We start from the raw sequence: 13903 nt of genomic DNA, 5'->3' as shown, positions 1-13903 counted from the left end.
CACTCTGACGGGACACGGGTGTCTTTGAGCCTGGTTTGCTCAGTGGGGTCACTGTCATAGCCTGGAGTACGTGACTGGCAGGTTTAGGTCAGCGGTCAACTGGTGGTCTTCACCATAGGACTTTGTGACAAGGTCCCTTCTCCACCCTGCTTCCTGGGCATCTGAGGCTGGGGCTGGGAGGGGACAGGCTTGCCCAGAGGCTTCAGCCTGGGTCCTCAACTCCACTATACCCCATCTTGGTCCCAAGCCCTCAGAACCCCTCCAGATTCCTCCAACCCTGGATCCCCCCTCTTCACCCCGACCCATCCCCGACCCCAGGCTGGGGCTCAAATGGAGAAGATGAGACAAAGACTGAGGGCCACCAGAGCCATGACACCAGCCCCCCTGATGGCCCCCCAAACCACTCCTGCTGCTGCGTTTGTCCCCTGACTCCCTGCAGAGAGAAGAGACTTGGGGTGACCTCCACTCTTGGTAACCAGGCATGTGTCCCCTCCTCTTCAGCACTCGGGGGCCATCACCTCCCACGTGGGTTCAGCCCCTAAGTCTTCCCACCCCTCAGAAGACGTCAGCCTGTCAGGAACCTTAGAAGGAAGAACACAGCTCACCCTGTGCCTCCTGTCCACCCAGGCTCTTGCCCAGTCCTGGGACCCCAGTCTCTCTCCACCCAGGGTCTCCATGCCACAGACCCCAGACCTGGTCACAGTGGGACCATGAAGCTATGGGGGACAAGGACTTTCCATTAGAGACAGGGATGGGGACAGAGAAGATGCAGGACCTTGACGGACCTCATCCCTCCCTCTTCCCTAGTCTCCTGTCCTGGTCTCTGCTGGCCCTGTCACTCAGGGTCAGAGGGCTCCCTGGGCCTACAGAAGGGACAAGAAGCAGGGTGGAGCAGGGAATCCATGTCAGGCCTTGGGTCAGATCTGGGCAGCCTCCCAGGACCTCAACACCTGGAGTCCGGGTGTCCCTGGGCAGTGGAGGTCCACAGTTGAGGAGGACTCATAAGGGAACCACTCCTGCCCTGGGGTCTCACTGTCCAGTGAGGAGACCAGATGACAATGCCGATGGGAACAGGCCGTGGTGCTGATCTCTGGGCAGAGGTCAGGGCCAAGGGAGGAAGGATTGACAGGATAAGCAAGAAAGTCCCAGTGATGTTTCAAGGGCTCTTCTATGTGACTGTATTATGGTGTCAAGTCCCACAGAACATACGACTGCAAGGGTGGCCCTGCTGAGAAGTGAGGACTCCAGGTGACAGTGACGTGTCCACGTAGGTTTGTGGATTGTAGTAAATGACCCACTCTGGAGCATGACGTCATACAACTCAGGAGGTGGTGCACACACACGGGGGCTGGTGTATGGGAAATCTCTGCATCTGTCACTTGATTTTGCAGTGAAACTTCATTTCCTCTGAAATATAAAGACCATTTTTCAAATGTCACCAAGGCATCAGTGATTGAAAAAAAAAAACAGAAAATTCTTTGAGATATGCAAAGAGCTAATTGCTGGTCACCCCAAATGTCCTTATGCAATTATAGGAATATACTTGGGGATGGAGGCCTGACGGGGGCTTCCTGGGGGGACCCGTGGCCTCTCCAGTATTCCAACACCTGGAAGCTAGGTATCAACCAGCCTGGCTCAGACAGCACAGCACTAAGAGCCATGGAAAGGACCCTCCCTGCCTGGGCCATCCTTGGGGAGACACTGAAGCAGGGTTCTCTGCAGCACCGTGGACAAGAAGGTGGTTTGTTTCCCCTTTTAATTGGATTGAAGATGAGGCAGCACTCCCCACACCCACCCCATAACCACAGACACACAGAGGGACAGGCCTGTGCCTTCCAAGGTCCCTGACTCAACCAAGTACCCAGGACATGGACACAAAGTGTTCCTACCCCTGGGACCCAAGCCTCCTTCCTTGCTCCTCACAGCCTCAAGGACCCAGGTGTCCTGGCCCATTATTCACAGGTGACATTGAACTAGATGGTTCTCTCTGTGGTCACACCAGCTGCAGGGAACTTCACCTGACAGGTGAAGTTGGTGCCATGGTCCTGGGGCCACGGGGTGAGGGTGAGCACCGAGGAGTGGATGATGTTGGGGCCCAGGGAGGACACAGAAGGCCCTACCCAGAAGGTGGGGGGCATCCCCTGCTCACAGGCCCAGGGCACAGAACAGGTCAGGTTGCTGGGATGGCAAGACTCCATGGTCGCAGAGATGAGGATGTCAGGGGTGTGGGTCAGAGGTGATAAGCAGAGGGGGACAGTCAGGGTCAGTAGGGAGGGTGGGAGGTAGGGCCCTGAGAGAAGCTCAGGCTCTGACCCAGCTGCTCCCTGAGCCCCTAATGCTTGACCCCCAACTCCCCCAGGGAAGGGTCCCACCAAGACCTGTCCTGTGACCTCCCTGAGGCTGGCCCATAGCTGGAGTCTTACCTGTCACATGCACTGAGACCATCTTGTCACAATAATTCCACTTAAACTTTCCTTTCTCCAACCTGAAGAAGTAGGAGCCACTGTCACTGCGCTTGGTGTCTTTGATGCTAAGGGAGCAGTTGTTGGTTCCTGGGTCTAGGAGGAGGTGGAACCTGCCCTGGGTCTCATTACTCAAGACAGCTGTGGTCTGTATTGGTCCCTGCATGGAACCAGGAGACAAAGACTTTGCCATTCCTTGAGTCATGATAGGAGATGCTGCAGGGCACCAGGACACACAGACCCTCCTGCACCGTCAAGGACTTGGGCACAGCCACGCTGTGCTCTGGATACTGAAGGGAGCGCCTTTGGGGATGCTGAGGGTCATCACGGGGCACACTCCCCGGCCCCCTCTACTGACCACAGCAGGGACAGCAGCAGCAGCAGCTGCAGCATCAGGAGGTAGAGAGTCCTGGGCTCCTGGGACTGAGCAGAGCAGCGAGAGCCTGTGGAGGGGAAGCTGCAGGACCCACGGAAGCTGGGGAGGGGCCGAGGCCTGGGTGGTTCTCAGCAGAGGAACCTCAGACCTGCTCACCACTGCAGTCCATCTGCTCTGTGCTGAGGAGGGAAACCCCACAGCCAGAGACCCAGAAGCCTGCCAGAGAGGTGCAGAAAAGTGAGGTGACTAGGCTCTGCCCCCGTCTTGGGTACTTCCCTGGAACATTGAGTTGGGACCAGGGCCTTAGGGACACTGGAAGCGTGTGACACTGGCAGGGTTCTGAGTCCTCCCACCTGAGGGGCTTTTCTGTGTGTACTGGTCACACCAGGAGCTGGCCAACTCCTGCCTGGACTTGGGGCCAGACTAGTGTCATTCCGTGGAGTGGTCAGTCCTGCAGGAGGGACTCTGTAGGGCCGTGTCTGAGCACAAGAAAGGCAGAGGGACACAGCCAGCCAAACACTCTGTGCAAACCACCAGGGCTCCCTGTACTGCTGGTGAGGCCACAAGAGGCTGCCACCCAGTCCCCACCTGGGGCGGCCCACCTAGAAGCTCAGGCCTCAGTTGCCTGCTCCAGAGCCACAGGTGCTGGGAAGTCAGCCACCTGCCTTGGTAGCATGAGGGAGGGGTTCAATAGGGCACAGAGCTGTTCCCAGTGTCCAGTGCAGACACCAGGTCAGTGACCCTCTAGAACAGGGCCACGCGGTGTCCTCAGGAGGCACAGAGAGGGGGCAGTGTCCTCAACCAGAGCTGAGGGGCTTCTCTCCCAAGAGTATTGCCTGCTGGGTGAGCACGGGGGCCATTTGGGGACTTCCTGTGACACATATTGGCACTTCCACATTAGTCTGCCTCACACTGTGAAGTGGCCCCCAAGGGACTTCAGGTTTCCAGACAGCCCCAGTGGCTCACGAGGACAAGATGCAGCAGGGGCTCAGGTCTGCTCCACTCTCCTGGCTCCACATATTCCAGGGTCATCGCGGGTTGGCTGTGTCTCCAGAGGCTTCTTTCATGACGGGCCCACCCACGTGGCTTCCAGGTGATGGTGGGGTTGCTGTCAGGCCTGGTGACAGTGACAGAAAGCTGCTCTAAATATAGAAACACAAGGACAAGCCACTTATTTTGTGGAGTAGAGTCCCCATGTCACTTGATAAAGATTTGGGAGAGGTTGTCTGGATCCCTGGCAAGAGTGTAGGTTCCCTTTTAGGTGACTCTGCCAACTCCTCTCCACATGGCGGTACCGCTCATTGTCCTGCTGGCAGTCTTGGGGAGCTTTAGTGGCTGCAGGTCCTCTCTAGCATTTGGGGCCACCAGGGTGTCCCTAAACTTATGTCATGTTAACCATCCTTGTTCCTTTGTGAAGGTTTCCTTGGTGCGTTACAGTTGTGTCTGAGAGCAGGGTCACTGGGACACCGTCATCTGGGCAGGAAAGGTGACTGGCTCCACTCAGTCCCAGTGCTGTGTCCCCTACCTCTGTCCTCCACCTGTCCCCTCCCCCACCCACTGGGCTCTTCTACTGATTCACTGTCCTCTCATTGGAGCTCTGTTGGAGCAGGAGAAGGTGGGATTCAGGCCCTGTTCCTGGGTACACACAGCTGGACTTGGTCCACTGCAGTCCACGGTCTTCCCCCTCTGGTCGCTGTATTCCCCTGGAGCAGGCCGTGCACCACCCCTGGCTGCAGTCTCCAGCCCCACAGGCCAAGGCTGCTGAGCAGCTTCTCCTCACTGACTGGCCCTGGATTCTCTGTGCCCAGTGGAGGCCTCTTCCTGGGGCCCCGCCATGGAGACCCCACTCCCCTGTGAACTCTCCTGCTCCAGGGCCCCCTCAATGGAAATGGTGCTGTCCCCTGTGCCTGGCCTTCTGTGCTCAGGGGGCACCCTGCTGAGGCTCCTGTAGGTCCTCCTCCCCTGCAGGTTAGGGCAGGCTGGGTTGGTCCAGCAGCAGCTGAGGGACAGGTGGCCACTTCCCCTTAGCTACAGTGAATGCTGCCATAGTGACCCTGGGGTGGACACGTTGCCTCCCAGGTCTGTGTGGGTTCCCTAAGGATGGTCACAGTGGAACCTCTGGTGACCAGATCAGCTGTTCCTGGTGTTTTGAGGAACCGCGGCGCTGCCCTCCACAGTGGGTGCCCCCTTTCTCCTTCTCAGCACAGAGCACAAGCCTCCAGCCCCACGTCCTCCTTCTCACTGGCATTGCCCATTTTAAAATAGGAACCTCATGATGGGTGTGAGGGGCACGTATTTAACAGGTGCAGTGTGAAGGGTGACGTGGAGGTTTGGGGTTGCACTTCGCTGGTGACTCCTGATGCTGGTGTGTGTGCACATCTTCATGGTAGGCACCATTTGTATTCCTTGGAGAAATGTCTCCAAGTCCTTTCCCCAGTGTTTTGCACAGCCATGTGTGATTTCCTTACAGAGAGACCATTTATCAATCAGGTGGGGACCATTTTTGTTACTTGTCATTTGTAGATGGCCTGGTTTTGAGGTTCTTCTGTGAGGATTGAACCCAGTGCCCCACACATGCTGGGCCAGCACTGCACCACTGAGCTCCAGCCCCATCCCAGAGGGTCCACCTTGACATGCTCTGGACACAAGCATGCCCTAGTCCCAGGGTTACCTCTCATGTGTGACTTTTTCTCTCCCCCTTGAATGACCTCATCAGCAGAGCAGGTCCCTGTTCCCCAGCTTGGGTGTTGCACACCAGGAGCACACAAGTGTGTTGGGGCTGGAAAAGCCGAGCAAAGGTCAGGAACATAGGACAGGGGGCCACTCCAGGAGCAGAAGGTCACAGGACATGGCTGTGGGCTGAAGGGAGACATCCAACGAGGCCCAGGCCTTAGCCACCAAGCTGTAGATGTTTGCTGTTAAAAGAGGGTTTGCAGATGATATCAGGTAATGACCTTGAGTAGCGATGATCATCCAGGATTATCCAGTGGGGGCCTGAATCCAATCACGGGGTCTCTCTTTGGGAGAGGAAGCACATGTTCTAGGGCAGGAGACCAGGCATCCGCAGAGGAAGACACTGGGGGGGGGCGGCAGCCAGGGATCCAGGCTTCACCCTGGGAGAAGCAGGGGTGGACCCCGCCCCAGCTCTGCAGAGACAGTGTGGGAATTGTCCCCCCGTGTCCATCACAGATCAATGGGCACATGGAGGGGATTCACAGGGCAGCTCTGGAGGGTGTGGAGCAGGATCCAAGAAAAGCCCTCTGTCCCCAGAGGCATTTGTGTATCCCTTTTTGCAACCAAACTCTTCTAGATGCCTTGTACTTCCAGCCCGCCCCTCCTTCCAGGTTTCCTGAACTTTCTCCAGTGAAGTCTCCACATCCGTCCCCATCGCTGCGTTGGAACTGCTGTTGCCCACGATACTCCCCCTGCACAAAGGCCACCACAACAGGTGGAAGGCCCCAATGTGAGACCTGGAGCTGTCAAACCACTGGAGGGAACATGGGGACAGCGCCATGACCATGGTCATGGCAGGTGTATAATTTCCTGGGTAACCCCAAAGCACAGGTAACAAAAACTGAACAAGACACATGGGATCACAGCACAATGAATAGGTTCCACTCACCTCATCCCTGGTATCCCTGCCCCTTCTGCCTTTTTATGGATAGAACTTTTTAAGCAAAGTGTCCCCCCACATAAAAGCTGACTTCTGAAGTCCTCTCTCTCCCCCTCCCTCTGTCCCTCCCTCCCTCTCTCTCCATCTCCCTCCCTCCCTCCCTCCCTTTCTCTCTCCCTCTCCTGCTCTCTCTCCCTCTCCCTCCATCCTCCTCTCTCCCTCTCTCTCTCTCCCCCACCCCCCCACTGTCCTGAAGCCTGTGTGAAGGTCAGTTGTGTCTGTGTTTTATTTTGGGTCCCTGCAAATTCACATGGTGACCTTAGTTCAGCTGCAGGCACTGGTCGGGGACAACAGTGAAGGTCACTAAGGACAACTGTGCTTCTTCTCCATCTACCCAGGTGACTCACTGTTCCCCAGTGACACAGTGTGACATCCACAGGTGGATTCTCTCCTCTGTCCCCAGGGTGCAGGCAGCTCCCTTCCCAGGATCCCTTGTGGGGCCAGGTGCATCTAAGAACCCCCCTCCTCCCACAGCCCTGCCCCTCTGAGTCCATTGGTTGCTCAGGGAAGCATGCTCCCACCACCCCTGCCCTTCTCCCCACTGACCACATCCCTGGACACTCTGACCTTCCAGCTCTTCCCAGCGCGTCCTCCCCACACCCGGCCTGGTCCTTCCTCCCAAGCTCCTCAGGAGGCTGCGTGTTCCCTTCCCTTCTCTGGGCACCCAGGACCCACTCTGGCCAACAACCACAGAAGCACAGGGTCCTGCTAATGCCACGTGCACCTAGGGCCTGCTGTCCTCGCAGGTCCTGCTATCCTCGCAGGCCCTGCGTCCAGGGCTTAGTCTGCAGGGCCAGTCTGCATCCTCCCACCTTTGCTCTCGCCCCCCCCTCTGTGCCCAGTCACTCCACAGAGCACAGCGGTGGCCTCTGGTCTGAGCCATGTCACGCTGCTCCCTGTACCCCTTCCCAGGTCCCTTCCTCAGGGAACCCTAGCCCGTCACCACCCCCCCGCCACCGGCTTTGCCTAAACACGACCCATAGCCATGGCCCCAGAGCCTGCCACCTGCCACCAGCTGCCCCCTGCACCACCTCCAACAGACGCCCGTCAGTGCCATGTGTCCTCGCCCACTGTTTATGATTGTTTTCATTCCTGCCACCTCTGCAAGGATGGCTGCTTGATGGCAGCTCCCAGGGAGACCCTGGGACAGGGAGCACCTCCACATCAGTGACGACACAGCCCTAATCACGGGTGGACGCTACCCCCAACACCTGCAGGAACCTCAAATACACACACACACACACACACACACACACACAAACGCCTGGAGCTGAAGGAGGACAAAGAGGTGCAGAGGCAGGAGGGGGCGGAGCTGCGTGTCAGGAGTAGGGTCTGCGCCTGCCAAGTCTCAGACCCCAGCAGCCTGACCCTGAGAGTGTGGGGGTCTGCAGAGGAGGGAGGACGGCTCTGGGAGAGAGTCTACAGCATGGCCCTATGAGGCCCTCTTGTCCAGGGTCCCCTGTTCCCCTGTCACCGTCCATGGAGGTCACACAGCTGGTCATGCCATGGAGGAAGTGGGCACACTCTAGAGGCTGGTATGGGGTACAGATGGCAGGAGCTGAGCCAGACACAGTGAGCAGGAGAGACGAGGACCACAAATGACCATGTTCAGGGGCAATAGACATGAGGAAGGCCAGGCTTAGGAGAATGGCCAGGTGCTGAGGGCACCAGGGAGTTCAGCAAGGCCAATGTGGGGACCCACCTGGCTCTGCTGTAGAGATGGGGCCCTGAGCCAGGGTCACAGGGGACCCAGGCAGGAAGGTGGGCTTCAAGACAGGAGGGACAGCTCATGGTGGAGCTGGCCAACCTGTGGACATCAGAGGGAAGGTGTCCCTGGGCATGTGGCATGCTGAGACACTGCGTCACTGACCTGGGACTAACTGGTGACAGCATTTGCAAGCTCCTCGCCCGTTTCTGGCCTAGCTGCCCTCATCCTGCAGGACCTCACTCTGAGCGAAGAGACCAGGGCCTTCAGGAGGGCAGCTTGGTGCAGTGGGCAGTGATCGCCTACGTTGTCCCCTGTCAGGGGGCTGGAGGTGACTAAGGGAAGCCAAGGAGGCCTGGCCTGAAGACCTCCTTGATGAGACCCACTTCCCCCCACATTGGACCAGAACTGGGGACAGACAGCGATGGTCCATGGCCCAGGCAGAGTCCTCAGCTCTCATTCTTGACCCCTTGGGTCCCCCAATCTGAGACTCTGGGATTCAGTGCCAGATGCCTGCCCTGCCCACACCTCCTCTCCACCCCTGGGCTGTGCTGACCTGAGCAAGATGAGGCAGAGTCCGAGGAGCAGGATCTTGACAGCCACCTCCCAATGGCCACCAGGACCCATGGGTCCTGACCTCCCTGCAGAAAAGTGGACAAGGCCAGAGTCACCTGCTAATCCACAACTCGAGTCCCTGCTCCCACTTGAGGCCATGGACATGGCTCCTCCAGGACTCCTCCAACCCTAGTGTGGGGTCATCAGCCCAGGACTCCCCGCAGGCCCTGACTGAACAGCAGCTGGACACACAGGACATAACTTCCTCATTGTCACAAGGAAGTCTTTCGTTAATCGATTTCACATCAAGAAAATGAAGAGACAACACACAGAACTGGAGCACAGAGTGGCCAGTCACAGGGTTGGGGGTGGACAGGTCATTGTCCAGTGTGTGGAAAACCCTCCTAGGGCTCCAGTGACCAAGGACCCAAACACCCAGGCTAAAGCAGGATCCCGGAATTTGAAAACACCCCCTCTGAAGAGACCTACAAATGACCACACGTACAGGAAAATGTTCTCATCTCCCTCCACGGGAACCTTCATGCCAATCAAAGCTGCAGTGTGTGTCCCTTTCACACCCACAGCAGAGCACAGTTTGCACAAAGGAAAATCCCTGTGTTGGTAAGAGTGTGGAGAATTCAGGACGCGTGGACAATGAGGGTGGGATTTAGAGTGTCTGACGCTGGGGGAGGGGCAGTCATCCTGACACAGGGACAGTGACAAGAGCCTTGGTAGTTACACCTGCAGATTATACCCCAGGAACAGGAAACCCTTACTCAAAGAAAAACACCAGCCCTCCCAGCCAATGTTCATAATGACCAAAGGGAGGGAACAGCCCTCCTCTCCATCAACTTGTGAATGGATGAGCAAACGTAGTCTTGCCCACAATAGATACTGGACACTTGGGAAGGAGTGCAGTGCTCCTCTGTGTTACAGGAAAGAACCTTAAATCACTGTCTGGTGAATGAGGCCAGAACAGAAGCCACTTTTGTGTGATTCCATTTCTAAGCATCGTCCAGAGAGCAAATCCACAGAGACTAGATCAGGTTAGTGTTGGCCAGAGGAGGAGACCTGCTTCATGGGTGCAGGGCTTCCTTCTGGGGTGATGAAAGTGTTCTGGGAATTCACAGAGGTTGTGGGTCACATCACTGCACAGGCACAAGATGCCATGTCTAGTGTAAAGTGGATTGTGGTGGGTTTGACACTGTGTGGATTTTAACTTAATAAAAATGTGTGGATGTAAATTTATAAACTACAGGGAGATTTGAAATTGACCTGACATGGGCAGAGATCCAAGGGTTCTTCCAGGAGTAGAGGGTGTCGCTCAGTGGTGAGTAGGTCCTGAGCCCTGGGTTCAATCCCCAGCACCAGAAGCAAAACCAGACAGGAGGTTCTCCACACCCTAGCTTGGTGGACACCCTCACTGGCCCCCTTGCTGGTGGGAGTTACTGTCTCCACTCTGAGGGGAGAAGCACCTGGTCATGCTCCCAGAATGAGAAGAGCTTGGGACCTAGGTGTCTCTGCGTTCAGGAGCTGAGCTCACTGATGTGCACACCCAGCTGTGGACGGAGACTCAGGACCATCCACTGCTCAATCCTCTGGGCTGAATGGAGTCAGAGCCAGGACGGCCAGTTGGTGGTAGCTGTCCACAGAACAGGGTCCCTCCTTGCAGTGGGACTCCACCAGGAACATGGATCCTCAGTGCTACTGACATGCAGTGACCTCTCAGTCCTCAGGTGGACAATCCAAGGCTCAGATCAGCTTTCATGGACACTAGTCACTTCTGGGAGGGACCTAGGCTCTGGGGACAGTCTGCTGTGTGTGTTCTGCGTATTCCCTGGACGGTGCCTCCTCCCACAAGCACTTAGATCAAAGCTGTTGGGGAATAAGAAGAGGAGGCTGGAGGTGGTTCCAGGAGGAGGCTGGGAGGGGGCCTGGGAAGCCCAGTTCTGCTATGAGAGTGTCACCCTGTCCCTGTGGTGGTGAGGGGCAGGTGCTAGAGTTCCAGGAAGCCAGGGAGGGTGGGGACAGGTGCTCAAGGCAGTGGTGGGGCTGAGGGTGAGGAGTGGTCACTGGATTCCCCAACAAGGGGCTCCATCACCAGGTTAGTCCAGCATGAGGGGGACCCAGCTCTGCCCTGAACTGAGGTGGCCCTGCTCCCCAGGCCCAGTGAGGACCCCCACTGCCTGGGCCAGCCCCTGGGGAGACACTGACTGCAGGGTTCTCTACAGCATGTGGACAGGAAGGTGGCTTATTGCCCCTTTTAGTTGGATTGAAGATGAAGCACCACTCCCCACACCCACCCCATGACCACAGACACACAGAGGGACAAGGCCTGTGCCCTCCAAGGTCCCTGACTAAACTAGGTCACCAGAACATGAACAATAATTGTCCTCAGCCCTGGGACTCAAGCCTCCTTCCCTGCCCCTCAAACCCCCAGGAATTTAGGTGTCCTGTCCAATTACTCACAGGTGACATTGAGCTGGATGGTTTTCTCTGTGGTCACGCCAGCTAAAGGGAACTTCACCTGACAGGTGAAGTTGGTGCCATGGTCCTGGGGCCACGGGGTGAGGATGAGCACCAAGGAGTGGATGATGTTAGGGCCCAGGGAGGACAGAGTGGGCCCTACCCAAGAGAAGGTGGGGGGCGTCCCCTGCTCACAGGCCCAGGGCACAGAGCAGGTCAGGTTGCTGGGATGGCAAGATTCCAGGGCCCCAGGGACGAGGATGTCAGGGGTGTGGGTCAGGGCTGGTGAGCAGAGGGGTGCAGGCAGGGTCAGTAGGGAGGGTGGGAGGTGGGGCCCTGAGAGAAGCTCAGGCTCTGACCCAGCTGCTCCCTGAGCCTCTAATGCTTGAGCCCCACTCCCCCAGGGCAGGGTCCCACCCACCCCTGTCCTGTGACCTCCCTAGGCTGCCCCAGAGCTGGAGCCATACTGTCACATGCACTGAGACTTGGTTTGCACAATAACTCCACTTAAATCTTCCTTTCTCCATCTGAAAGAAGTACAGGCCACTGTCACTGTCACATGCCACTGTCAGATGCACAGAGTACTGTGTTTCTGATGCTCAGGGAGCAGTTGTTGGTTCCTGGGTCCCCGAGGACCTCTGAGGAATCTGCCCTGGGTCTCCTTCTGCACTCTCCAAGTAGGGTGGTGTTGGCCACTGGAGAGTCATGATCTGTATTGGCCCCTGCACGGAACCAGTAGCCAGAGACTGGGCCACTCCCTGAGCCGGGGCAGGAAAAGCTGCAGGGCACCAGGACACACAGAACCTCCTGCACCCTCATGGAATTTGGCATCTCCACACTGGATCCCGGATCCTGAGCCAGGCACCCGGGGGGAAGCCGAGGGCCATCATTGTGTCCCATCCCTGGTCCCTCTGCACAGGCCCCCTTCACTGCCCACAGCAGGGACAGCAGCAGCCACAGCATCGGGAGGCAGAGGGTCCTGGGCTCCTGGAACTGAGCAGAGCAGCGAGAGCCTGTGGAGGGGAAGCTGCAGGACCCATGGAAGCTGGGGAGGGGCCGAGGCCTGGGCAATGACAGAAGAGGAATCTCAGGCCTGCCCTCCAGGGGAACTTGCCCTTCTACACTGAATGGGTGGAAACCCCACCTCCAGGGCCCAGAGAACCACTCAGAGGGGGACCAGGGCCCCTTCTGCCCCTTTCTCTGGGCTTCCGGGATTCCAGGGGCCTGGGCAGGAAATGTGTGCACCGTCCACCTTCTTTAGGATCAGCCATGCACATCCTGTCTGGGGATCAGACAGGGACCTCTGAGGTCCTCTGAGGCCCAAGAGATGAGAACACCTCGTCTAGGAGTGTTCCTGCCCAGGCTGAGGTGCTGCTGTGCCCCTTATTTGGTCCTACCTGGGTTGGCATGAGGAAGTCACAGGGTGGTCCCAGGCTGTCTCTCAACCTAGCTCAATTCCACCCCTCAGGACCCCTGGCCACCTGGGCAGGCACTTCATAATATTTGACTGGGATATGGCAGAGCTCCTGCCACCTAGTGGGTGGAGGCCAGAGATGCAGCTACCATCTGACCCTGCAGAAAGCAGTCCCCCCAGGATCGGGTCAGCAGGGTCAAGAGCACCAGGTTGAGGAACCCTAGAGGCAACCTGTGCAGCCAGGTGTGGGCACCATGTTTATATGTAACTAAAACTGAGCCACTGGGAAGGACCATCCTTTACCATAAATGTACTCAATGACCATCACAACTATATATGTTCATTAATTAAATGGTTATTTGCAAAACCACTAATTTTAACTTCTTCATCATTTTCAGGGATTAAAAAAATGGAAACCCAAATAATATTCAGAAAAACTTCTGCCCGAATCACAAGGATAATATTTATCTATATATTATCCTGAATTTTAATGGTATTTTCAGATTCATAACCAGTTAAATTCTATTAGGTTTGAATATTAAATTATCACCTTTAGATTTCAAAACACTGTTATGAAAGGTAATCAAATTTGCCCATATTGACTTTCTTAAAATAAGGAATACAGTAAGAAATCAGAAGTTTAAAAAAATATATGAGTGAACACACCTGTGGCTGCTTACTTTTGGTGTCATCAAGACCTTCCTCCTCTTCTTCAGATGATGAGAACCAAAGTGGTTCAGCTGAAAAATGTATGTAGATTTACGTAAACTACTTAGAACATTTAGAGAGAATGATAGTCTGCCAAAAATAAAAAGTAATAATAAGCTTGAATTTTAGGTGATATTACCTCTTTAACTGTTTATTGGTGGGGTATACTTGTGTGTACTCAAGTGATTTAACCCTAGAACATTGCAACATTGGCAAGAGCTCTGCCAGAGTTGTATATTTGTTTATTTTTGGAAACTGGGTCTCTCTAAAGTGTTTGTTCTGGCCTGAGGCTTGCCATGCTCTTGTCTCAATCTCCCAATAGCTGTGTTTAGAGGTGATCCACTGTACCCAGCAAAGAATTTTTTTTCAGGGAATTTTTTTAGTGGTATAAAACTTCAACAGTCTACCTGAGGAGACACTATGTATCACCAGGTTTAAGAAAACAAGAATATCTCAAAGGTATATCCACTCAAGATGAATGAAACTTTGCCAGAATTAAATTTTAAAAACACTATAGAAATGTGAGGATACACACAATTTGCTA

General features: G+C 55.6%; 1 protein-coding gene and 1 pseudogene across 1 annotated transcript; both read right to left on the bottom strand.

Moving 5' to 3' along the window:
* Window positions 1-1331: 1331 nt before the first annotated feature.
* Window positions 1332-3870, bottom strand: LOC143390300 (myeloid cell surface antigen CD33-like; annotated as a pseudogene).
* Window positions 3871-11232: 7362 nt separating this feature from the next.
* LOC143390299 (myeloid cell surface antigen CD33-like) lies at window positions 11233-12137 on the bottom strand. The gene is made up of 4 exons (XM_076842762.1): window positions 11837-12137; window positions 11705-11802; window positions 11659-11665; window positions 11233-11519 (listed from the first exon to the last, which is right to left on the bottom strand). Exons 1-4 carry the CDS (start codon window positions 12135-12137, stop codon window positions 11233-11235), a joined length of 693 nt encoding a protein of 230 aa, XP_076698877.1.
* Between the last annotated feature and the right edge of the window lie 1766 nt (window positions 12138-13903).

The sequence above is a fragment of the Callospermophilus lateralis genome, unplaced genomic scaffold, assembly GCF_048772815.1.
Source record: "Callospermophilus lateralis isolate mCalLat2 unplaced genomic scaffold, mCalLat2.hap1 Scaffold_52, whole genome shotgun sequence".
In the NCBI taxonomy this organism is placed as follows: Eukaryota; Metazoa; Chordata; class Mammalia; order Rodentia; family Sciuridae; genus Callospermophilus; species Callospermophilus lateralis.
The sequence above is the reverse complement of the archived record's forward strand: the minus strand, read 5'-3'. Positions and strand labels throughout refer to the sequence as shown.

Bases quoted from the DNA above. Each gene is read 5' to 3' on its own strand.
- LOC143390299 (XM_076842762.1), bottom strand. From the start codon at position 12,137: ATGGGACACAATGATGGCCCTCGGCTTCCCCCCGGGTGCCTGGCTCAG. The intron at 11,803-11,836 runs GCATCAGAAACA...TGCATCTGACAG, and splicing joins AACCAACAACTGCTCCCTGA to TGGCATGTGACAGTGACAGT.